Genomic DNA, 26,287 nt, shown 5'->3' with positions numbered 1-26,287 from the left:
ACGTTTTCCACGTTTTGTGTGTAGATCTTTAAGAAAATTCATATTTTTATTAACAGAATCAATGGAATGGAAGCTTCCTATAGGATTTTAAATGTTCAAATATCCAAAATCCTAGCTACAATCAACGCTACGATGTTATTTTTATATTTAGTCTCGATTTCTCGATCGTAAGGACCAAAATTGTTCAGCTTGGATAGCTCTCTGATGATGTCGAGCGATATAATTGTCGTGCTTGGTCGATCAGAAACGTTTTCCACGTTTTGTGTGTAGATCTTTAAGAAAATTCATATTTTTATTAACAGAATCAATGGAATGGAAGCTTCCTATAGGATTTTAAATGTTCAAATATCCAAAATCCTAGCTACAATCAACGCTACGATGTTATTTTTATATTTAGTCTCGATTTCTCGATCGTAAGGACCAAAATTGTTCAGCTTGGATAACTCTCTGATGATGTCGAGCGATATAATTGTCGTGTTTGGCCGATTAGAAACGTTTTCTACGTTTTGTGAGTAGATCTTTAAGAAAATTCATATTTTTATTAACAGAATCAATGCAATGGAAGCTTCCTATAGGATTTTAAATGTTCAAATATCCAAAATCCTAGCTACAATCAACGCAACGATGTAATATTTATATTTAGTCTCGATTTCTCGATCGTAAGGACCAAAATTGTTCAGCTTGGATAACTCTCTGATGATGTCGAGCGATATAATTGTCGTGTTTGGCCGATCAGAAACGTTTTCCACGTTTTGTGAGTAGATCTTTAAGAAAATTCATATTTTTATTAACAGAATCAATGCAATGGAAGCTTCCTATAGGATTTTAAATGTTCAAATATCCGAAATCCTAGCTACAATCAACGCTACGATGTTATATTTATATTTAGTCTCGATTTCTCGATCGTAAGGACCAAAATTGTTCAGCTTGGATAACTCTCTGATGATGTCGAGCGATATAATTGTCGTGTTTGGCCGATCAGAAACGTTTTCCACGTTTTGTGAGTAGATCTTTAAGAAAATTCATATTTTTATTAACAGAATCAATGCAATGGAAGCTTCCTATAGGATTTTAAATGTTCAAATATCCGAAATCCTAGCTACAATCAACGCTACGATGTTATATTTATATTTAGTCTCGATTTCTCGATCGTAAGGACCAGAATTGTTCAGCTTGGATAACTCTCTGATGATGTCGAGCGATATAATTGTCGTGTTTGGCCGATCAGAAACGTTTTCCACGTTTTGTGAGTAGATCTTTAAGAAAATTCATATTTTTATTAACAGAATCAATGCAATGGAAGCTTCCTATAGGATTTTAAATGTTCAAATATCCGAAATCCTAGCTACAATCAACGCTACGATGTTATATTTATATTTAGTCTCGATTTCTCGATCGTAAGGACCAAAATTGTTCAGCTTGGATAACTCTCTGATGATGTCGAGCGATATAATTGTCGTGCTTGGTCGACTAGAAACGCTTCTATCGTCGATATGCGTCCAACGATATTAATGTTCGTCGAAAAGAAAGCACCACACGATGGATGTATCCGTAAATGGATCCGCGGGGCGAGAGTTGGCACGGAACGCGAGCATTGTTACGTGTTCGCGTACCTCGTGGGTTTTTTCCGCCCCTGGGTTTTACGTGAGAAAAGGCCATATGATTCTCTTCTCGCGCGGTAAGAGGATACGTCCGCGATAATTGCTAGGTCGCCTCGACCTCCGAGAAACCTCCCAGCGAAGGGAAGAAACCCTCGTCGATGCTCTCTCGATACGGACACGACCACCGAAAACGTGATTTCGAACGATCGTCTCGCCTCGTTCGGCTTTGCAGGGCTTTCAAATTACAACGTCGAAGATTACATTTACAAAATGGACGTCACGCTCGATGAAACGCGTCTCTTTGCTCGACAATCGTTGTTTGAACAAGAAAATTCAGTTTTCTTCTTCTTCTTCTTCTACTTTTTTTTCGGCCTCGTAGTGATAGATTTCTTGAGTAACAAAGGTATTTTATTTATTAATTACAAAATAGAATTGGGTGCATGCGGCACAGCCAAAACAGTACAAAAACGAAAACATAAGAGCTCACGAATTCTTTTGAACGGCGCTAAATTTTGAACATTCCAACGCGTAGTAACACCATTTGTCTTCTATTTTTCATTTTTAAATTCTCTATTTCTTCTTCCACTCGTAATTATTTCCAAACGGAGCCATAGACACGCGATCGATAAATTCTCTGGAATAATTCTTCTCACGGAAACGAACGAGCTGAAATTTTGTTTAACCAGAGAATCGAAAACGAACGATTCCAAGCATCCGTTCTAATTAAAATTTTTGTTAATCCCCCAGCTGGAAGAGGATAGGAATTGTCGCTAAATTCCACGATCCACGATCCACGCGACCGCGCCGGTACTTTCGTTAATTGAAAAACAACTGCAGGAACCGACGATCGCTTGGAATATCAGAGTAATTGCTGCGGAGGGTCGTTTGGGAAGAATCGTATTACAAAGCTATATGGAAACCATAGACGGTAATTTTGATGGGTTCTTCAAAAATTTATAGAGACCCACCGGACAGGAATTACTCCTCGATTACCGCGTAATTTCCCCTTTCCTCCTCCTCTTCTATAAGAGAGAGTTTCAACTCGGATGGAATCAGAGTTCGAAACGCTTCCGCTGAAACTTTCTTCGTTTTAACTGACTTTGAAGTTCCACCCCTCTTCATCCGGGGGGAATACTCGCGATTATTTTTAAACGTACTGCTTACAACTTTTCCAACGACGTTAAAGTTGTTTTAACGGCTCGAATGGAGCTCGAGGCGCGTTTATAATGGCGGCCAAGGATTCCATCGCGTAACTTTTTTATGCGACGCGTGCTTTCGTCCATTGTCCTCCGATTACCACCCCTCGAACCATCGAACACCTTTTCTGATACGACTTAACATTGTAACCCTTTGCAATCCGAATTATATTTCAATTTTGCTTTATTTGATATTTACGTTAACTAAAAAATAGAGCAATTTTAATAAACAGAGGAATAAATTCGATGGAATGTCTGTTTTGTTTACACTGTTGTTGTGTTTTGTAATTTTCAACGCCTTTAAGTGTTTTATTTCAAATTTACGACTACATGGCGCGTACTAAGATGGCGCTGCGGTGGGACCAGCAAACCCCCTTCAATCCCCCACTTTTGCGAGTCCCATTATCATTTTTCTAACATTTTTGTTAGATAAAACTTTCTCTTTTGGAAGAGACAAACCAAGAATAAATATTGAAACAAAACCTATAATGCAAATAAATGTTTGCTTCGTCAGTTATAGAAAACCATAATTTTACTAAAATCATCATTTTCAAATGTAATTGTATCAATTAATTATCGTATCGCCTATCGAAAGCCAAAAAAATAGTGAATTTGCAAAAATCCAGTCGACTAAATTCGTTACAATTTTTATTTTGAAAAAAACCTATAATGCAAATAAATGTTTACTCATTCAGATATAGAAAACCACAATTTTATTAAAATCATCATTTTCAAATGTAATTGTATCAATTAATTATCGTATCGCGTATCGAAAGCCAAAAAAATAGTGAATTTGCAAAAATCCAGTCGACTAAATTCGTTACAATTTTTATTTTGAAAAAAACCTATAATGCAAATAAATGTTTACTCATTCAGATATAGAAAACCACAATTTTATTAAAATCATCATTTTCAAATGTAATTGTATCAATTAATTATCGTATCGCGTATCGAAAGCCAAAAAAATAGTGAATTTGCAAAAATCCAGTCGACTAAATTCGTTACAATTTTTATTTTGAAAAAAACTTATAATGCAAATAAATGTTTACTCATTCAGATATAGAAAACCACAATTTTATTAAAATCATCATTTTCAAATGTAATTGTATCAATTAATTATCGTATCGCGTATCGAAAGCCAAAAAAATAGTGAATTTGCAAAAATCCAATCGAGTAAATACGTGACAATTTTTATTTCTCATTCCATTTAATTTTAAAATTACCAACATCCGAATTACGAATTCCCAAACATCCAGCCCCGTTTTGGGGTACGTTTCTCTGGGAGTTAACGCATCAAAAGGGTCGAGTACCCTTTCAACAGCTTTGAAGCGTTTTTCCGTGAATTTGACGTCTCTGAAGAACCTCGTTATTGTGCGTGGCGCGCGTTCAAAGCGTTTCGACGCTCAAAGAACAGCGAACAATGCTTTGACACGCGTTTGCGTTTGGATTTTTTCGGGGATCTCTGGGAAAAAAAGTTTTTTTTAATAACACCTTTCTCCAGCGACGCCAATTTTCGAAGCACTCTCTGCGATCGTGTTGTTTTTTTTTATCACGCCACCCGGTATTTCGATATAATCAGTCGCGATTGCACTTTTATCTAATAATTGCGGCAACTTTGTTCCTCGCCTCGAGCTTAACCGAGTTCTCCGATATTTGTTTTCGTTTCGTCGTCGGCGATGGCGCCTCTCGAGGCTGTCGAACAAAAAGAATCGCAATTAGGCGTGATCGGAGCGTTGCATTAGTTTTTAATCACCTTGAAAGAGTTAATTGTGGCGATATGCCGACAGCTGGTGGTCTTTTCTTTGTAAACCGTGTCGTTTTTCCAATATCGCGCGCTTTATTTGCCAAACGTGGTCTCTCTGGCGCCAACTATTGACAGTGGTCTTCGTTCCAACGACCATAGCGCTGTATTTTATCGTGAAAAATCAAAGTTACCAGATTTTATCTTCGATACCTTTGCTATTTTTTTCGAAGCTTATTTCGAAACTCGAGTTATTTTAAATGTACCAAACCAGTCAAAATGACTCATTCGTAATTTCTAGTAAAACTTGTCACAAATTTACTGTACTACGACTGAATTCTTGAAAATTTATCGTAATTTTCTATTAGAGAATATATGAACACTTATTTCCATTGTATTTTATGTTTTTTTCGTATATCTATCTTTGATACAAATAAACACACTATAATTGTCGGTAGTTCCAGTGTTAATATACAAAATATTAATAATATTAACACTTTACCGACCGGTAGCGGTTGATTAATCGGCTATCGGTCGGTAAGCGTTGGTCGGTAAAAAAGTCGATTAATAGGCTGTCGGTCGGTAATGTGTTAAGTTTCTCGTGGGTAAAAAGTGTACCTAGTCTTCCCCATAAATTCTTCTCGAATTAATTAGCGGTGAAACCTTATTCAAATTCGAAATATAATATTTCTAAAAGGTTCCAAGACGTTCTGCACTTTGCTATTCGCGATGTTTTCGAACTCTTAACCGTGGTATTTCCATGGTTCCGGGGGAAACCGAATCATTTTTCAACGGAAAATCCACCCTTCTTGAGACCTTTACCGAACCCAACTTAATCTGCATTTCCATATACATAAGGTTTCGTGGTCCCCGAGAGTGCCAGTTTATCTCGCATTCACATATCCACAACACGTCGGTAACTCGGCTCCCGGAATTCTTTGAAACGACAGCCTTTGAAATAAATCGACCCGGTCGGTAGACCCGTCACGGTTCCCCGGAGGACCCACGGGACTAAAAACCCCGTGTTTCGCGAATGGACGCCAAAAGGATCGTCAAAGGGCTTTTTTCCGGCCCGTTTCACGCGTCGAAATGCAACGCCGCGATGCAATTGCGACGCATCCTTCGTTTGCTGCGAGTTTGGAGTCAAAGTTAGGACAAACCAGGATACTAGCGTCTATTCTCAACATTTTGCATCAAAACAAATTTGAAAAATTCAATGTAAAATGTAAATTTATATTCGAATTGTCTCTAAATTGATAGTGTCAAGGTAAAAGCTGTCGATTTTACTTTTGACTGTGGATTTGTGAGTTAGAAATTTTATTATTGCGTCTTAAACCAGGATGTTAGCGTCTAATATATATGTCTTTGCTATTTTCAAAATTTCGCCTCAAAATATATTTGAAAAATTGAATGCAAAATGCAAATTTAATTCGAATTGTCTCTAAATTGATAGTGTCAAGGTAAAAGATGTCGATTTTGCTTTTGACTGTGGATTTGTGAGTTAGAAATTTTATTATTGCGTCTTAAACCAAGATGTTAGCGTCTGATATATATGTCTTTGCTATTTTCAAAATTTCGCCTCAAAATATATTTGAAAAATTGAATGCAAAATGCAAATTTAATTCGAATTGTCTCTGAATTGAAAGTGTCAAGGTAAAAGCTGTCGATTTTACTTTTGACTGTGAATACATGGATTAGAAATTTTATTATTGCATCTTAAACCAGGATGTTAGTATCTGATATATATGTCTTTCCTATTTTCAAAATTTCGCCTCAAAATATATTTGAAAAATTGAATGCAAAATGCAAATTTAATTCGAATTGTCTCTAAATTGAAAGTGTCGAAGTTAAAAGCTGTCGATTTGAGTTTTGACTGTGAATACATGGATTAGAAATTTTATTATTGCATCTTAAACCAGGATGTTAGTATCTGATATATATGTCTTTCCTATTTTCAAAATTTCGCCTCAAAATATATTTGAAAAATTGAATGCAAAATGCAAATTTAATTCGAATTGTCTCTAAATTGAAAGTGTCAAGGTAAAAGCTGTCGATTTGAGTTTTGACTGTGAATACATGGATTAGAAATTTTATTATTGCATCTTAAACCAAGATGTTAGCGTCTGATATATATGTCTTTCCTATTTTCAAAATTTCGCCTCAAAATATATTTGAAAAATTGAATGCAAAATGCAAATTTAATTCGAATTGTCTCTGAATTGAAAGTGTCAAGGTAAAAGCTGTCGATTTTGCTTTTGACTGTGAATACATGGATTAGAAATTTTATTATTGCATCTTAAACCGGGATACTAGCGTCTGATATATATATTTCTTTCCTATTTTCAAAATTTTGGCTCAAAACAGATTTGAAAAATTGAATACAAAATGTAAATTTATATTTGAATTATCATTAAATTGACAGTGTCAAAGTACTCTATCGATTTGACTTTTGATTGTGGATGTTAGAAATGTTATTATTGCATCTTAAGGAAAAGATAGATCGATGTTAGGGGTATCGCAGTGGCGAATGGCGTAATTAGGTTAACCCTGTGTCTGCGGTATTACAGTGTCGCGGGACCCTCGATTGAGATTCCTGTAGCCAGCTATGAGCAACGGAGATTCAATCCTTGAGTAAATCGTATTATGTCACCTCGCTTATGCGAAAGCACGTGGAACGTATCGTCCAAGCTATTCAAATCGTGTCGTAGCTCGCCAAGTCAAATATAGATCATGCCTCGGTGCATCGAAGATGTGTAAACTTCTGGTAAACACACGAAAATACCTTCGAGACGAGAGGTCATTGACCCTAAATTTAGAAAACGCTAAATCAAATACACAATATTAATATTATTCGTTAGCAAAATTTACGTTGAGAAATTTAACGTAGGTTTAATTTGATCTAGATCAGATACACAATATAAATATTATTCGTTTTACGTTGAGAAATTTAACGTAGGTTTGATTTGATCTAGAAACAAATCTCATAATGAAGACTGCTGTTTGTTAGGAATGTTTTTCTGGTCGCTAATAACCGTTTTACGTTTCACGTGAGTGGAATACGTAGAATAGAATCGTAGAAGACTGTAAAAGCTGTAAACACGCGAGCGTTACCGCTTCGTATAAGAAAATTCTACATCATATGTGCGTCGCGTAGCAAGTATCTCTGTATGCAGAGTGGACCAGACGCTGGAGTTGGTTCTCCGTCGCGGAATAACAGCGCATCCGACAGCATTGCGCCACGGTACGTGCAATCTTCATTAACGTCCTTGCCATTAGCGTGCTCAGCTTTTTCTGCCGTCCCGTAAACTAGAAAACGGGAAAAGAGCAGTTTCCGCGCCGGATATCGACTATCGTCACGAAGACGGAAAATAAGAAAAAAAAGACATCATTTTTACGGAAACGATCGCGCGTCTTCAACGAAACAAAAATACTAGGCTAATTTTCCAACTTAAAAAAACAAAAATCGACGGGATTTTATCGTTCGAGTATGAAACTTGGCGACAGAGTTTCAAAGTACATATATTATAAAGTAAATAAATACGATTTAACACTTTACCGACCGGTAGCGGTTGATTAATCGGCTATCGGTCGGTAAGCGTTGGTCGGTAAAAAAGTTGATTAATACGCTATCGGTCGGTAAGTGTTGGTCGGTAAAAAAAAGTCGATTAATAGGCTATCGGTCGGTAATGTGTTAATATCGACACGATTCTGTTTCAGTCCACTTTTGACCCAACGAAGGTGATGCTCTATACGCTGAGCTTCTTCCTCCTCTGCCTGAACGTGAGTATATATCGATGGGGGACGAATTTCTTTAACACTGGAAAGACTGAAACTTAATATACATATACCTATATTGCCCCAAAAGCAGTCAAAACGACTGCACTGTGAAAGAATCACTAATGCGTAAAGAAATTTGTTTAAAATTAATTTTTAATATCAGGATTCGATATTATAAATTTAGGGCGCCGAAGAAATAAAATAAACAACTTGTTGGAACAAGTATCACTGCATAAAGATACATAATTGATTTTCTAATTGAAATTAAAAAAGCAGTAAAAATGATTTCCTTGGGCAATCTAGTGTTAATCTCCAAAGACTCGTGTCTCGCGCAATTTTGTTGTTTTTTTTTTTATTAACGAATTACGATGTATAGTACTCGTTTTGCTTTCAGGTATATTCGTTGTTGTGCGTGGTCTCGCAGTATCAAGAGTATACGGCTGGTCGGGGCACCGCCGCGGACGACTACGAGTACAGGGTCAGTATTCTGAGAGTCTCACAACGGAAACAGGAACGGAATAAGGGACGAAAAGTTAAGTGGATTAATTGTATTGTTCAATCGTTGTTCCGTAATTCGTAAAAAGAAGGTTCAATGCTTTCGAACGGGCCGTTTAACGCTTAAAATGTTGAGTTACGTTATAATTTTCAACAGTAATCTACGACTATTTGATCGTCCCATATGTTCGTGCCGTTCGTCCCTGGACCCAAGATAAAATTCCCAACTTATATCATTACTAGGAGGAAAAGAAAGCATATACATTGTATACGGTTACTTGTATTCGTACACTGTAATGGTGATACACTATAAATAGGGGGGAAAAGAATATATAAATTGTAAGCGGTCGTGGCAGGTTGGATACGCTGATTCACTGTCCGATCGTAAAGTGCAGCATCATCGGGCCGCGTGCAGTCTAGGATGGGTGACCGCTCCGAGGGGAAAAAAGCAATTTATTAGCTTTATATTATTATTCTATACTGTTCATGATTGTATTTCTGTGTCAGTTTCGTAAGTGAGCAATTACTTGTCCCCCGTGAATGTTATAAAAAAGAAATAATATTATATTTACTATCGTAGTGTGTAACTATGTAACAAAGAAATCTTGTACAATCCGTAGTGTAATCCTGAACAAAGAAATTTATACAATCGTAGTGTAATCCTGAACAAAAACAAATTTGTTAATAAAGTTTCGTAATTGAGCACTACTTGCCCGTCGTGAATAATTATAAAAAAACCTACTATTGTATTTACTATCGTAGTATAATAACTATATAACAAAGAAATCTTGTACAATCGTAGTGTAATCCTGAACAAACAAATTTGTTAGCAAACTTTCGTAATTGCCCCCGTGAATGTTATAAAAAAAAAACCTACTATTGTATTTACTATCGTAGTGGTAACTATATAACAAAGAAATCTTGTACAATCGTAGTGTAATCTTGAACAAAGAAATCTGTACAATCGTAGTGTAATCCTGAACAAACAAATGTGAATCACCATTACAGTGTACGAATCAGTCTACGTTGGACTGATAAAAGTATCACTGTCTCCGTTAATCGATGGTTGACTGGAAAATTGAGGCGACAAAGGATATGTGCTCCTCGGGGGATAGTTCCGGGATTGCGTCCCGTCGCGCTAGTTTCCGGAAATCGGTAGCCTTTCCCGAAGAAATCACTGGGTTTTCCAACGGGGGGAAAAGCTCTCCAGGGTATATCGATATCCGGGAGCAATCTTATTATCGAAATGGAAGCTATCTACTCACGACATGTGTTCATCGTTTTCCACGATTTTTCCAGAAATTACTCGATCCGTTTGAACATAAATCTCCGATCTTGTCATAATTAAAATACGTATATTAATCTCCTCTCCTAGTTACAAATAGAAATTCACGTTGAATTATGTATCACCTTGTCTTTGAATTTATATTGTAATCGCAAGGATCCTTCAGGCACCCTCCTGTGAATCTTTATCTTTGGAATTTAGGGTAGTGTCCTTTCCCCTCTTACGGGGCACACGGTTCTACCTACGATGTTATCTAACGCCCAGATTGCTAAATTAATCGTTCTCACGGAAGGAAGCTACTCGTTTCGAATTAGGGATATCGAGAAGATAACACGAAATAAATCGAAGATAAATCGAAAGTTGTGGAAAATAACGAATAATGTTTACTAAATCTAGCGTTGAAGGATCTCGTTTCAGAGCCACCAATTTCACCCCTGATCGACTGAAAATTCCTATCCACGTGTCGTCTCGATTGTGCAACTTAATCGTAATTAATTTTTCAATTTTTCAATGTTCGATCGGCGTAGATTTGCGGGTGACGTTGATCCACGAATATCGGTATACAGATCGGGCTCGCATTATTGGCTCTCTTCGAAAAGCGTTTGACGCGGCGACATCCTTCGGTATCGAAGGTTCCTCAAATAAGCGTTATTCAGGTTGACAGACGGGAAGATTAACGATATCCCTCGCTCCGTCCCGCGGCCATGCATTTAATCGCGAAAACGGGATACAGCGTAAGATTTATTAATTTTCGAAATCCCCTTTAAACGTGACACAACTCTTCCTCGGTGGGGAGAAAGATCGACGACGTATTTTAATTTTTTAAATCCCCGTTACCCGACGAGATACGTTTATTAAAAAGTATCTATTTTAAGAATTCGATTCGTTCTTTCACACTTTGTGCCAGAAAGTAAATCGAACCCTTTGAGCCGTTCCAGATCCGCTCGGATCGCTCTGTCCATAAACTAATTTCCAAACTTGGCTCCGTTTTACGTAACGGTCTGTAAAACTGCATTTGCATTAGGCAAGTTTTGATCGATCTGCCCCGGAATCGATATGAAAATCGCCCGGGTAAACACAGCGTCGAGTTGGAACTTCTGATCGTTCGACCGGAAGCAGGCCTTCGTCTATTTTCGGTCAAACGACACGATCCTTTCGACGATAGTTCGTTGTTTAAATATACCGGTAAATGAATTATTCTTAAACGTGTCAAACATTGAAAAATAATTGTTCCTCGATTTATAAATTTATAAATTTATATTGGGAGATACTCCGAAGAATTTCCGGTGCAGAAATTAACTCGTTAGATCTGATGCTCCGAACTATGGAAACTAATCCAATTAATCGTTCACGGAGTCCTTGACGAGAATTTCGATATAAATTCTATTAATTTAGTTATCTGTTATAATTGCCAAAGTCACGTTTTATTATTGTGCAATGATTGGAACCGCATCTATCAGCGTATAGATCGACCCATTTAATCTATAAATAGATTCATCTCGCGTACAGTTAACTAAAAATATCCTCTGTTCGCCTGGATGTTTTAATTTTGTTTTTTAATTCGTGTCATTTTCCCCCCGGTTACGTAGAATTTATACATGAAAATTGATGGTAGAATGATAGTTTCCCAACTCGATTAAGTTCCTCTTGGAGGACATCAAAGAACCCTCGGTTTCCGTGTCGAAAAGAATTTCTTGGCCGTTGCCCCCAAAAATAGCCTTTATTAGAAATTGGTTAACACATTACCGACCGTTAGCCTATTAATCGACTTTTTTACCGACCAACACTTACCGACCGATAGCGTATTAATCAACTTTTTTACCGACCAACGCTTACCGACCGATAGCCGATTAATCAACCGCTACCGGTCGGTAAAGTGTTGAATAAAGCACTCAGATTTCCTGTCGATAAACGCTACACTTTATGGAAATAAACATTTCGGTTAGAAGAGACCTTTCTATATGAGTTTTACAACAGAACTGAACTTGGGGACCAATATCTCTTTGTAGAAACAGGAAAGCGAATCTTACGAGGGAATATCTCTCTCCTCTGAAATAGGAGACCAGTAAATCCAATTAATTTTGTACTTTTAGTGGAAAACCTAACATTTCTCGTTGAAAAATCTAATTACAAAATGGGTCTTATGAAGTGCCCTTTGAAGGTTCCAGCTGTGAGGTACGCGACCCAGCCACCGACCACGACCGCCACCTCTTGCCTAAGCTCCCGTCGAACGGCGACCAACAACGAGACCAAAACGACCGCAACGCCCACGCAGAGTTCCACAACCGGTCAGAACACCCATTCGTTGGAGAAAAGTCCGGTCGTGGGACGACCAGCCAGGAAACACGTTCAGTTTCCCGACACAGCCCCCGAGTCTCAGAAGGAGAAACCTGGTAAGCAACCAGATCAATTTTCATCCTCAGATCCCCCATCATCTCGATGTTCCCTTGGATTTCTATGAGGATGATTTTCTCTAGGATCTTGCCTAGTAGGCTCAGAGGTCTATAGTTCTCTGGATCAGTGTGGATCAGTCTGGATCACAATTTATAAAAAAAAGTCAGTTTACGCGGAAGATTATGACAATTGACTTAAAACAGTTCGATTATTTTTTTAAACAGACCCCATAGATAGAATCGAAGATACTCTCGCGACTGTTGATAAACACACGCATGAAAATTTTTCTTGAAAACTTGGCTATCATTACGAGATCCGATCGATTACGATTGTTTTGTTCAAAGTGGAACGATTTTCGCTCTGTTTCAGAGAGCACTGTCACTGTTTTGGTGGCTAAAATGGAGTCTGAGGCCACGAACGCGACTTCGTCCTCGTCCAGAGCCAAGGAACCGTCGTCGATCGATCAGAACCCTCAATCGCAGAAAAACAGCCGAGTTCGGCACACCTGAAACCGTGATCAGAGCGACGGACTCGAGGATCGACCGCCATCTTGGTTTCGATGAATTATTTCTCCTCGAGGGAACGTCCCCCAGTGTGCGAGCTAATCCTTTCGGACAAAAAACACAGTCGTGTGCCAGTTCGGTGATAACTTGGTCCATTTGGCCAGTCTCCACGAACCAATTGTTTCCAATCGATAGAAACTGGGCGATCGAGCATCGCCGCGACGGGCGTTCAAGTTTCTCGCGGCGCGCCATTTCTCATCGGAAGCGGACGTCGTTTGAAGTCGATCGAACTGTGAAAACGCGTACGTACCTTTAAACTCCGATTCGATTCAAGTTTTGGAACACCTTGAGCGGTGGAAATCGCGCACCTGGACTTTTCAACGTCGATAATGGAGGATCGTCGCTGATGGAACCGTAGAAACCTTACAGAGACAATGGACGACGTTCGAAAACTATATTCCAACTTTTGTTACGCGAACACGAACGTTGTCTGAAGAAATATCGTCACTCGTAGGAATTCGAGTCGAAATTAGGAAAGTTTCACGCGCGATTTATGTCGCGAAGCAAACGTAATCGCAGAGTTCTACCTATTAACACTTTACCGACCGGCAGCGGTTGATTAATCGGCTGTCGGTCGGTAAGCGTTGGTCGGTAAAAAAGTTTAATAATACGCCATCGGTCGGTAAGTGTTGGCCGGTAAAAAAGTCGATTAATGGGCTATCGGTCGGTAATGTGTTAATGGAAGGACGAAATCGGTTCGAATGGAGTTTGCACGATCGTCGATCGATATCGACAGAGTTTGATAACGACTTCGTGGTCGCGATAACGAGCGTCTGTCTTCCCATTCGAGGATGGAATTTCTTGCCAAGAACTCGAGACCACCGACAGAAGGTTCCTCGAAACAGCTCTAAAACGAATTGTACCAAAGCTATTAGTATTAACGAGTCGTGAGCGTACGAATTTCTTAACTATTCCTTTAGCGTAATAAGATCGAGGCCAAAGGGCCAAAGGGCCTGGTCGATCCACCCTGCGACAGGGTAAACGTCTTCTGGTCGACCGTATTTTTCTACTGTACATTTTCAGACCAAAAACGTATTTTCGAAGGAACAGTAGCGCGTAACAGTTGGTTACCTTGTTCGTTACCGCGATTCGATCTTTTTCCATTTCTGATTTCCATTCCATTACGTCGAAGTCACAAAAATTGCCCGCTCGAATTACAGACAATTGTGTGTTTCGTCGATCGTCACACTCTTTGTATCCTCGATTATATATATATATATATATTATTGTAAATTCAATCGTGTTACAGTACCTGTTTGTATAGACTCCGAAAGAGGACTTTTAAAAGGCTGTTTGAAGATTTTCAATAAATAATTTATGTGGTTTTTTAATCCAGGTTCCTGTTATTACCTCCAACGAAAATCATCGCAGAAGAAGCAAGAGTATTTAATTATTTTGTAATTATTTTATTTACTGAAATATCCACTTTCATTAATGTGTCGTGATGTAGAAGAAGCAAGAATATTTAATTCTACCTACAATGAAATAGGAAATTATTTTATAATTATTTTATTTGCTGAAATATCCACTTTCATAAATTTGTCGTGATTTAGAAGTTTACGTTTCGTTTATGGTAACACAAATTGTAACAATTTACAAATTTTTTTAGGTAACAGCCACGACGAACGCTTCTAATTTTCAGCAACAGCGATTTCAGCCTCACGATTGCACGACAAAACGTTGCAATACATTTTGAAATATTCCTACTTAATGGGGAAAAAAATTTGATAATAAATTGATGATAAGGTTCTACCAACGTTACAGCCAAGATTTAAATACAGTATCGTCCGATGAACCACAACGTTGGAAGAACACCTCAATTTGTATGTGACATTCGACTGGTTACTGTTTCGTGGTGGAAACGATCTCTTCCTGAATCCGCGAGAACGACATTTTCTTCGTCTCCGGAAGATAAAATATCAGGAACACAACACCGAATGCATTGAGACCGGAAACGAGCCAAAAGGCGGCGTACATGCTGTGTTGGAACGCTACGAAGCTCCACACGCACACCATCACGAACGACCAGAGCGAGTTCAGGCAGAAACAGAAGCTGACGCATGTAGCTTTCGCGTACATCGGGCAAATCTCGTTCATGACCACGAAGGGGACGCTGGCCAGTCCCAGGGATATGCTAGCGGCGTAGAACAGTATCGCGACGAACGCCATCCACTGCAGCCTCGTCACGTCCACGTGGTGTTCTTGCATGCAGAAGAAAACGCCCAAGAGGAAGCTGCAAACTGTCACGCCTATCACGGATGTGATCATCAGCGGTCTTCTTCCTATACGGTCCACGTGGAGGATGCACAGCAGGTAGGATACCAGGTGCACCGTCGCCAGGATGATGCTCATGTACGATCCCGGCATCTGGATGTCGTGGATGTACTCGAAGATCGTCTGGGCGTAACCGATCACCACGATCGAGCCTGAGAACGCCTGCATCGTCATTATGCACGCACCGATCAGGATCTCCTTCTTACCACCTGGAATGTTTAACAGGGTTTGAATCGTTGGATTGGGCAAGGGTCTTTCTGGATTCTTCAGGATTGTTCAGGATTGTACAGGATTGTTCAGGATTGTACAGGATTGTTCAGGATTGTTCAGGATTCGACTCTTCAGGATTCTTCAGGTTTCGACTCTTCAGGATTCTTCAGGATTCTTCAAGATTCGACTCTTCAGGATTCTTCAGGATTCTTCAGGATTCGACTCTTCAGGATTTTTCAGGATTCGACTCTTCAGGATTCTTCAGGATTCTTCAAGATTCGACTCTTCAGGATTCTTCAGGATTCTTCAGGATTCGACTCTTCAGGATTTTTCAGGATTCGACTCTTCAGGATTCTTCAGGATTTGACTCTTCAGGATTCTTCAGGATTCGACTCTTCTGGATTTTTCAGGATTCGACTCTTCAGGATTTGATTCTTCAGGATTCTTCAGGATTCGACTCTTCAGAATTCTTCAGGATTTGACTCTTCAGGATTCTTCAGGATTCTTCAGCATTTGACTCAGCAGGATTCTTCAGGATTCGACCCTTCAGGATTCGACTCTTCAGAATTCTTCAGGATTTGACTCTTCAGGATTCTTCAGCATTTGACTCAGCAGGATTCTTCAGGATTCGACCCTTCAGGATTCTTCACGATTCTTCAGGATCTTTCTGGATTCTTCAGGATTCTTCAGGATTCTTCAGAATTCTTCGGAATTCTTCAGGATTCTTCAGGGTTCTTCAGGATTCTTCAGGGTTCTTCAGGGTTCTTCAGGGTTCTTCAGGGTTCTTCAATATTCTTCAGTATTCTTCCTTTTCTTTATTATTATATTATACACGTTTTGTTGGTGATTGCGTTTAGTGACAAAACATAATCTTGTGTATTCCAGCCAAGGGGAAGATCGAAGAGGACGACGAAGATAAAGGAGAGAAAAGGGAAGCGTTTCGTTCCTACTAGACGATGGAGTATTGACCAATTGTCGAGGAACACATATAATATGAAGTATCAAAGGGCTAGGTCGAGCACTTGCGAGAAAGTCAAGAACGTAGCCCCCTGGCGACAAGCACGAAAGGTGACGTCTCAGAGTTTGGATTACCTGGTTGATTGATCAGATGAAGAATAGAGGAGAACGCCCCGCTGTTCTCGGGTTCACACTCCACCGCTTTCATAATGGAGTCCATTTCCTCGGCGATGACAGCTGAACCGCGCAAGAATATCAGGGAATCCATGGCGGACCCGTAATGTTTACGTCGCAGCAGATAGTAGGGGGTTTCGGGGAACCAAACGAACATGGAGAACTGTAGTATCGATAGCGATATCGCCACGTAGGAGTACTCTTCCATGCTGGTGAGCGAGCCCACCACGTAGCCCAGAAGATTACCGCAGTAATCCATTAACACGAAGTAGCTGCCCAGAGCTCCGCGTACTTGCTGCGGAGCTATCTCCGTCACGTACATCGAACCTGCCGTGAAAATTATGCCACTTGCAGCCCCGCCTATCACACGCGCCAAATACAGATTCTGAAAACGATAGAAATCCTGACGTTTATATACTCGCGAGAAAGAGGATTTCAAATCCTCGCGATCCAGCGCCATATTTCCATAGCAAGTGCTATGCATTATACGTAAAAAGTTTCGTTGAGATTTACTCGTTCAGTAGAATTGGAGATTCGTTTAAATAAAATGCTTTGACCAATGGTAATTAGAAAGAGTGAGACAGCTTTGCTCGAGACACGACCTCCGACGTCAATGGGAAAAAATGCCGCTGAGCAAACGAGCCGACAGAAAGTAAACACATGTCGTTAGAATGATAAAACGTGGAAGTCGGAAGTTTTTCCCAGCGTTCGAAGCAGCCGTGTGTTTGCTTTGTTGGCGTTGCACTTTGTCATTGGGAGTCCAGAACATGGCGACGCAAAATATTAATTTTTCTAAAACGAACAGTTTTTTTCGCGACCTTATGATTCACCCAGGGAGTTTTATTTCGATGAAATGCACTTACCATGATCGATCTGCCCCACACTGTCAGTAGCCAGCTTGCAATTGTTGGGACGATGGCGAGCAATATTGCGATTTTTCTGCCCAGGAAATCGACGACGAACGTCGAGAGGAAACACCCGAACGCCATTCCTAGTTTCAGTAAGGATACTATCCAGGAAGCTTCAACCTCTGTCATCTTGAAGGACGACTCCTCTGCCAATAATTTCGGCAACATGGGTGACGTCCATCCAAGAAACATCCCCACGGTTAACTGGGCCATGCTCACTGTCTTCGTGCAACATTTTGTCAATATAATTATGGCCCACGAACTGAAATCAGTATTCTGATTCGAATTTTTCTTACCTACGAACGTCACCGCGTAGATCCTCGCGTTCGACGTTCTCTCGATCCCCATTTGCTTTTTGTTCAAACTATTCCACCGGTTTTAAAACATTCGCGTGCAAATGTAATTACGTTACTAACGGTTTTCTGTTTTGTAGACACTTCTGGAAGACACTGTCGATGGCCAACGGCGACGTCGGGTTTTTAATTGCCGCTTGAGGAAAGCGGTAGCACGTTTCGAGATTCGGATGCAACCAAGTGTATATATACAGTCCGGGGACAAAATCGAGCGAATAAGAAGTGGAAATGGTTGTAACAGAAACTATACTACCGGACGGATATTAAATTTGATCTATTACGTTGAATGAAATCATTAAAGTCAATACCAACGTTGATAAATTAACGAGTTACGTTTAATTTTAATTTTTCTATCATGTTTCCCCCGATGATATCATTCAATCTCGTCGACGCTGGCGAACGATTGTCAATTGTACGCGATTAAATATTTTGGATCGTTTGTTCAACTGTACCTTTCGACACTTTGTACGTATCGGCTATTAATCTCGAGAGTTTAATTACTTTTTGACATCGTGATATCATTTCGCAAATAATTCTACCGTTAGGTTATGAAAAACTATTTATAAAAATGACTTTTTTGATCGAGTATATTCTCTTCCCCACGAAGATACGTAATAAATAAAATTCAAGCATGTATCGAGATGTTATTTTAATTGTATCTGAACAATAGCTATTTTTACCTGTTCGCTGAATTTTGGAATCGACTGTACATCGATACGCGAATAATAATTACTCTGCGTGAAATATACGCGCGAATGCATTGTTACCGACACTTGAAATTGTTTCTTGCGGATATTGACCACTAAAAATGATCACAACAGTGAGGATTCTTGTATATCAAATCTTTTACACTTTATTTATTTGTTATTTGTTAATATGGACAGAATTTCGTTTGTTCTATTCTACTGTTTTCACTGTATATTAATGTATTCATGTTGTTTGATTTACAATGCGTATGAGAAAGTGGAGGACCGAGTATCGTTCATTTATTTAATGTTTCGTGTAATAATATTAATCAACAATATCGATTAACTTAAGTGACTATTCGTAACACAATCAAACGCGCAATTTCCTCATAAATTCTACAACAAAGCAAAACGATTACATATTACAAAACAACGGTTATCAGAGTATTAGTATGAAACGCTGTACTTTTAATTCTCGAAATACATTAATCACTCTCTGTCAAACATTAAATGAAAGGGACGCCGGAATTGCATAACCGCACGTGAATCACTCTCCGTCCGATCATCACGGGGAGATGATCACTGTCGGTAGTAATGGCTCGTGTGATTAGTATCAGTAGTAACGAGCCGCGTGTATCAGACAGTGGTTTACGCAATCTAACCGTGCTCGCTAATTTTACAACATTCACGTAATTGCCATCCCTTTGTAATTAACGGAAATTAATATTAAAAATTCCTCCAACATGTAACGCACACGACAATACACATTCAATTGTTATTCGAATCGGTTTGTTTTTTAAACGAGATTACATATTCTTATCGATACGATGTTACGGCTAATATCAAGGAAACTACAATGTACACTAACATATGACCTTTGAAGGTCATGTTGACACACAGCCATTTTGTTTATTCTTACAAAAACACGCTTAAGTCTTAAATTGTGCTAAATTAATTAGATCTCGCGATCTCATCGTATCAAGAATTTTCCTCCTTTCAGATCTAAATACAATTTTCACCTCATATCCTGGTTATCTAATCTCATTAACCCCTTAACGTTCATGCTCGAGTCTGATTGCTTTGAAAAACGATATTTGTTTAATGAAATGGTTTAAGGGATGATAATATTTCTTTTCCTTCAAATTATACGTTGGATACAACATTGTAATTAACAAAAACCGCATTTTTAGAAACAAATCCAATAAAGAAAACTGATTATTCTTAATTGACCCGAAAAATATGAGCGTTAAGGGGTTAACACTCATCATAAAGATGCAGACACAAAATAACCCCATGTGATACAAATAGGATCAAAGAGATTCTATTTACCCATTACTCTTTTTCTATATTTCAACAATAAGTCGCTTTCCCATGTAATAAAAGTAACCTGTACAATTTCTACGTCAATTTCCGGCCGTGCAATTGATCCTGCACTTCCTGCAGCGTTTTCCCTCTCGTCTCCGGCACGTACAGGTAAACAAAAACGAAACCTGATAAGCTGACAGCGGAGAACATCCAAAACGAGGCGTGCACGCCATATTGCTGGGCGATGCTCTGATAAGACAGAGTGATAACGAACACGGAACAATTGCTAAAGAACATGGCGATCGTGCTGCCAAGTGCTTTCACGTTCGTAGGAAATACCTCGCTCATCATGGTGAACGGAAGTCCAGCCAACCCTAAGGCGTACATGATGATGTAAAGTATCGCTCCAGCGGCTGGTAACCAGACAATTCCACTGACGTTCGTCTCATTTTGTTGCAGGAAGAAGAACAGACCGACGAGCATGGTCGAGACGAACGTCCCTAATGTGGAGATCATCAGCAACGTTCTTCTGCCGAACCGATCCACTATCGACGCTGCAAAAATGGCGCACGCAGCTTGCACGGCGCCCATTATCATCGTCACGTATTTGCCTTCAAAGTCGTTTCCGGTCGCGTTGAAGATCAACTCGGCGTAGGAGAGTATCGCCGAGCTTCCGCTCCACTGTTGAATCAGGACGAGGATCACCACGACTGTCAACGCTCTGCAAAACGAAAATCGTTAATTACATATTTTCTTCCATCGTTTGAGTCCCAAACAACGTGATCACGCTGTTGTATCATTGTTGTCGTAGAAAGTAGCAAGCGAGATCGTAAAAGAAAAGAAGAGAAAGCGCGCCCTCTGCCGGCGAGTGCAGGAAGTGTCGCCGTGCCGCCATATTGGCTCGATAGGCCCAAACGACAGTGCACATGGATAATTCTTGCGACAAAGTTTAAATATAACGTACAGAGATCTTTGTGACATGAAAGAAGTGACTTGAGAAGTGATAGATCGCGTCGTGTGGCACAAAATGGTTAACATCTCGAAAACTGACGTAAATATGGTTTTGGCGCGAAAGGAAACGACTGTCAACGCTCTGCAAAACGAAAATCAGCAATATTGTATCAATTACATATTTTCTTCCATCGTTTGAGCCCCAAACAACGTGATCACGCTGTTGTATCATTGTTGTCGTAGAAAGTATCAAGCGAGATCGTAAAAGAAAAGAAGATAAAGCGCGCCCTCTGCCGGCGAGTGCAGGAAGCATCGCCGTGCCGCCATATTGGCTCGATAGGCCCAACCGACAGCGCACGGTGGATTCTACTTGCGACAAAGTTTAAATATAACGTACAGAGATCTTTGTGACACGAAAGAAGTGACTCGAGAAGTGATAGATCGCGTCGTGTGGCACAAAATGGTTAATATCTCGAAAACTGACGTAAATATGGTTTTGGCGCGAAAGGAAACGACTGTCAACGCTCTGCAAAACGAAAATCAGCAATATTGTATCAATTACATATTTTCTTCCATCGTTTGAGCCCCAAACAACGTGATCACGCTGTTGTATCATTGTTGTCGTAGAAAGTATCAAGCGAGATCGTAAAAGAAAAGAAGATAAAGCACGCCCTCTGCCGGCGAGTGCAGGAAGCATCGCCGTGCCGCCATATTGGCTCGATAGGCCCAACCGACAGCGCACGGTGGATTCTACTTGCGACAAAGTTTAAATATAACGTACAGAGATCTTTGTGACACGAAAGAAGTGACTCGAGAAGTGATAGATCGCGTCGTGTGGCACAAAATGGTTAACATCTCGAAAACTGACGTAGATACGGTTTTGGCGCGAAAGGAAACGTTCGTCGCTGTTACTGAAACGTACTTGCGATTTCCCGATACGCTCAGCAGCTCCCAGAGTCCGGTGTCGTTGGCCAGATCGATTTTCACGGATTTCTCGATAATCCCTGCCTCCTCGGAAACGTCTGTGACGCCTCTTAATTTCGCCAGAGACTCGATCGCCTCCTGGTGTCTTCCGCGACGCATCAGGTGATAGGGGGACTCGGGTAACCACACGGCGTTCACGACGAACAGAATCGGGAGACACAACGACAGCAAAGCCAGATCCTTAACGCGAAGGAACGGTCCTATCGTCCATTCGATCAGGATTCCGATCTTCACGGACACCACCAACACCAACGTCAGTGTTCCCCGTACGCTGGCCGGGGAAATTTCGCCGGTGTACATCATGACGGCCACGTATCCGAAACCGATGCTCGATCCGCACAAGAACCTCCCTACGTATAATTCCTGAGCAATGGAAACGAATGAGTCTCTCGATCTTCGTGTACCTTTTCGTGGAAAATTCATTTTCCTGGTTATTATGCATTTCAACGGGTATCGGTGTCGTTGGAAAACCCTGTAGAGGAAGATGGATTGGATGAATTACCAAAACTGACGACGCGAATGCGACCATCAACCATCCCATCGACGCTGGCGCCGCGGTGAAAAGCAGGGTCCATTTCCTGCCGATCACGTTCACGATGTATGTGCAGAGCACGGAACCAACAATTGCGCCGAAAGCGTGGGAGGACGTTACCCACGCTGCTTCCTGCAATGTCAACTGCACGGGGCTGTCATCTTGCAAGAGAAGAGGCAACGATGGCGATGGCCAACCGAAAGACAGACCATACGACATCATACCCAAACTACCTGGTGATCGACAAAAATTACTCTTGTGCTACACTACGTCTTTACAAAGTGATCCTCTCAAATCTCGCAAGGATGAAAGGTATTGAAGAATTGTTGGTATAAAGAATTTTCCTGCAGGTGTTGCGGCGAAAGAGATATCGAGATCAAATTAATTTTTTTAAACAAGACTGTATTTCTTTATTAATAATAATAGCAGCGTTTGTTGAGACTATTACATACTATGATTTAGATCCAGGAGCCGGATGAACGCAAGCTAGAAATCTAATTACGCTAATTTTGCCATTTTTTTTATAGGAGGAACATTCGATAAAAGACGAGGCGAAATTTGAATAAAAATTTTCGATTCATTTGTGAACTAGCTTCTGCCCGACGATTCGCGTGAATATCTATATATGATTCTAATTTACGAATGAAACGAGCGGTAAAGTTAATTTACGAATAAATCTAGAATTTCCGTTTCTTATTCGTGAATGCAGTTTGTCCAAATTCCGCCATATTAATTCGTTTCCTGCTTCTAGGGAAAGTCACTAGCATCGACTTCTCTTCGACACTAGATTTACGAGCATTGATCGCACGTATGTATTTTTATTGAAACTCGTTCTGTTGAGGGTTATATTGAAATGCAGTTTTTTCTTTCAATTAAAATGTATATTTGTATACAACATAAATTACTAACAAATAATATTTATGGGTTTTGTAACTTTAAAAAAAGAATCTGAAATTCGTAAATCTAGTGTCAAAAGTTCACTATTACGAAACGCTATAAACGCTATATTATAGTAATTTTCCCTTCGAGCGAGAAACGAATTAAGATGGCCGACAGTACATATATATATATATATATATGTTACGATACAATGAACTGAAGTCCACTCGAGTCCACTTACCAGCGAGAGCAGCTAAATAAATTTTCTTCATCGTTCCAGTGAATAACTTGCAAAGTACATAAATAATCCAGGTTGAAGGAAATGTTAACAGACTGGTAAAGATGATACAGATAATGGTGTTGGGGTCAGATCTATGCAAAGTATACTTAATAACTAAACGATTTTATCGTTATCAAGCGGGTTATATCTTAAATTATGACACGTATAAAGAGTCAATGTAAATACAGTATTGTCTCTATAGAAGCGACGCTCTCGGGGCTCAACGCTCGGCTATATCGTGGACGAGAAACGATTCTTGATACTTTGTTGACGCCTACTGGAGGCGGCGAGTATAGAAAAGAACAGCGAGCATATGACAAAGAGGGACTGAGCGGCCGAGCATCGCCGAATTTGCTATCGCTTCCTTCGCTTCGGGTCGGCTGTAACGAAACACAGGCGATGTTTATGCGAGCCTATACGAAATCGGTGTTCTAATTCTGACTTCTACCTCTCTTGGTAGAGGTCGCAGAATGAAATACTGATTCTGTATAGGCTCGCGTAAACATCGCCTGTGTTTCGATACAGCCGACGTGGAGTCACTTGAGCGATGCATGCCTTTGATTTCTTATTGCGTTAGTAAATAGGACCTAAATTGTATATCGTATTTGGTGTCATTTTAATCAGAAAAGTGTCACGAATATGTTGATGAAGTTTGAAAAAAGGAAGAACAAAAATAAAGATGAATTTCGTTGTTGATTTAATATTGTATATGTACTAGTTAAATCGTGTCATAACTTCAGTACATATATGTATGTATCGATCGTTTACTGCAATAGTGATATAACCCGAAAAGATATACAGTATTTTCTCTATATAAGCTCGGAACTCGTCCACGATATAGGCAAATATCATATCCCCTCTACTTATCCCCACTGCGTACCGTTAGAACTAAGCACTCGCTGTATCGGCGAGTATGCCTTCCTATGGGCGGTTCCCCAAGATAGCGGCGCGTTTGACAGTCGGTCGTCGAACATTGTCATACGATACGGGCTCAAATTACTAAGGCAACACTAGTGCAATAATACAAATTTTTTATTTTTCCTTTTCTTGTTTTGAAACTTTTAACATGTCTGTGACAGTTTTCTGATTTAACTAAGATCAAGTACAACATAATTTTTATTATTGTTTTTCATAAATTATAATATACATTTGACCTTTCTTTAAAGTGTATCCTCATCTGAAAAAAGGAATTGTAATTTAATTGACCTATCATTTATTTGCCGAAATCGTGAGACAACTCAGAGTAAAATAAGTTGGTTAAACAGTTTAAATTCGCAAGTTATGTATATCTTTTCGGGTTATATCACTATTGCAGTAAACGATCGATACATACATATATGTACTGAAGTTATGACACGATTTAACTAGTACATATACAATATTAAATCAACAACGAAATTCATCTTTATTTTTGTTCTTCCTTTTTTCAAACTTCATCAACATATTCGTGACACTTTTCTGATTAAAATGACACCAAATACGATATACAATTTAGGTCCTATTTACTAACGCAATAAGAAATCAAAGGCATGCATCGCTCAAGTGACTCCACGTCGGCTGTATCGAAACACAGGCGATGTTTACGCGAGCCTATACAGAATCAGTATTTCATTCTGCGACCTCTACCAAGAGAGGTAGAAGTCAGAATTAGAACACCGATTTCGTATAGGCTCGCATAAACATCGCCTGTGTTTCGTTACAGCCGACCCGAAGCGAAGGAAGCGATAGCAAATTCGGCGATGCTCGGCCGCTCAGTCCCTCTTTGTCATATGCTCGCTGTTCTTTTCTATACTCGCCGCCTCCAGTAGGCGTCAACAAAGTATCAAGAATCGTTTCTCGTCCACGATATAGCCGAGCGTTGAGCCCCGAGAGCGTCGCTTCTATAGAGACAATACTGTACATAACTTGCGAATTTAAACTGTTTAACCAACTTATTTTACTCTGAGTTGTCTCACGATTTCGGCAAATAAATGATAGGTCAATTAAATTACAATTCCTTTTTTCAGATGAGGATACACTTTAAAGAAAGGTCAAATGTATATTATAATTTATGAAAAACAATAATAAAAATTATGTTGTACTTGATCTTAGTTAAATCAGAAAACTGTCACAGACATGTTAAAAGTTTCAAAACAAGAAAAGGAAAAATAAAAAATTTGTATTATTGCACTAGTGTTGCCTTAGTAATTTGAGCCCGTATCGTATGACAATGTTCGACGACCGACTGTCAAACGCGCCGCTATCTTGGGGAACCGCCCATAGGAAGGCATACTCGCCGATACAGCGAGTGCTTAGTTCTAACGGTACGCAGTGGGGATAAGTAGAGGGGATATGATATTTGCCTATATCGTGGACGAGTTCCGAGCTTATATAGAGAAAATACTGTACGTACCATTACAGCAGCCGATGTCTCAATCGTTTCGAAATAACGATTAATTTTTAACGAGAAATGTTCGAGTCACGGTATCGCGTTTTATACCGTGTTATAAAATATGAATTTTATACGGTACATTTGGCTTTTAAAAATAAGTATTACGTATTGCGAAAAAGACGGGATAACAAGTCATGCATGCCAACAGAGAACAAAGCATTAATTATTATTATATTACTCGGAACTATATTTTAATAAGTCTTTCACATTCTGCCTACATAATAGTATAATTAAAATAACATAAATAGAACACGAATAAAAAACAGTAGCACCATGCTTTATATGTAAATTTCATTGATAAAAACAACACG

The 26,287-nt window shown here is 39.6% G+C and overlaps 3 protein-coding genes across 4 annotated transcripts in view; 1 reads left to right on the top strand and 2 right to left on the bottom strand.

Moving 5' to 3' along the window:
* Window positions 1–13,311, top strand: part of LOC122395179 — a 37,279-nt gene extending 23,968 nt beyond the window's left edge. Inside the window, exons 5-8 of the mRNA XM_043392564.1 lie at window positions 8,256–8,318; window positions 8,710–8,847; window positions 12,257–12,488; window positions 12,859–13,311. Coding sequence (XP_043248499.1) covers window positions 8,256–8,318; window positions 8,710–8,847; window positions 12,257–12,488; window positions 12,859–12,998 — 573 coding nt within the window. The 3' untranslated portion in view covers window positions 12,999–13,311. The remainder of the gene's footprint in view (window positions 1–8,255; window positions 8,319–8,709; window positions 8,848–12,256; window positions 12,489–12,858) is intronic.
* A 1,188-nt stretch (window positions 13,312–14,499) lies between these two features.
* LOC122395178 (facilitated trehalose transporter Tret1-like) lies at window positions 14,500–18,141 on the bottom strand. 2 transcript variants are annotated; one of them, XM_043392563.1, is made up of 4 exons: window positions 17,872–18,141; window positions 17,531–17,797; window positions 16,629–17,052; window positions 14,500–15,535 (listed from the first exon to the last, which is right to left on the bottom strand). In XM_043392563.1, the coding sequence occupies exons 2-4, from the start codon at window positions 17,786–17,788 to the stop codon at window positions 14,895–14,897; spliced, it is 1,323 nt and encodes a 440-aa protein (XP_043248498.1). In that variant the 5' UTR covers window positions 17,789–17,797; window positions 17,872–18,141; the 3' UTR covers window positions 14,500–14,894. The 2 variants fall into 2 exon arrangements, with proteins under 2 accessions (XP_043248498.1, XP_043248497.1); XM_043392562.1 differs by having other exon boundaries at window positions 17,531–17,793.
* A 1,731-nt stretch (window positions 18,142–19,872) lies between these two features.
* LOC122395086 (facilitated trehalose transporter Tret1-like) lies at window positions 19,873–26,211 on the bottom strand. Its single transcript, XM_043392403.1, has 5 exons — window positions 25,938–26,211; window positions 23,507–23,637; window positions 22,357–22,619; window positions 21,793–22,217; window positions 19,873–20,640 (listed from the first exon to the last, which is right to left on the bottom strand). Exons 2-5 carry the CDS (start codon window positions 23,535–23,537, stop codon window positions 20,013–20,015), a joined length of 1,347 nt encoding a protein of 448 aa, XP_043248338.1. The 5' UTR covers window positions 23,538–23,637; window positions 25,938–26,211; the 3' UTR covers window positions 19,873–20,012.
* Window positions 26,212–26,287: the final 76 nt, after the last annotated feature.

The sequence above is a fragment of the Colletes gigas genome, unplaced genomic scaffold (assembly GCF_013123115.1).
Source record: "Colletes gigas isolate AHSC1104 unplaced genomic scaffold, ASM1312311v1 Colletes_gigas_Sc00005, whole genome shotgun sequence".
In the NCBI taxonomy this organism is placed as follows: domain Eukaryota; kingdom Metazoa; phylum Arthropoda; class Insecta; order Hymenoptera; family Colletidae; genus Colletes; species Colletes gigas.
This window is presented reverse-complemented; position numbering and strand designations above follow the sequence as displayed.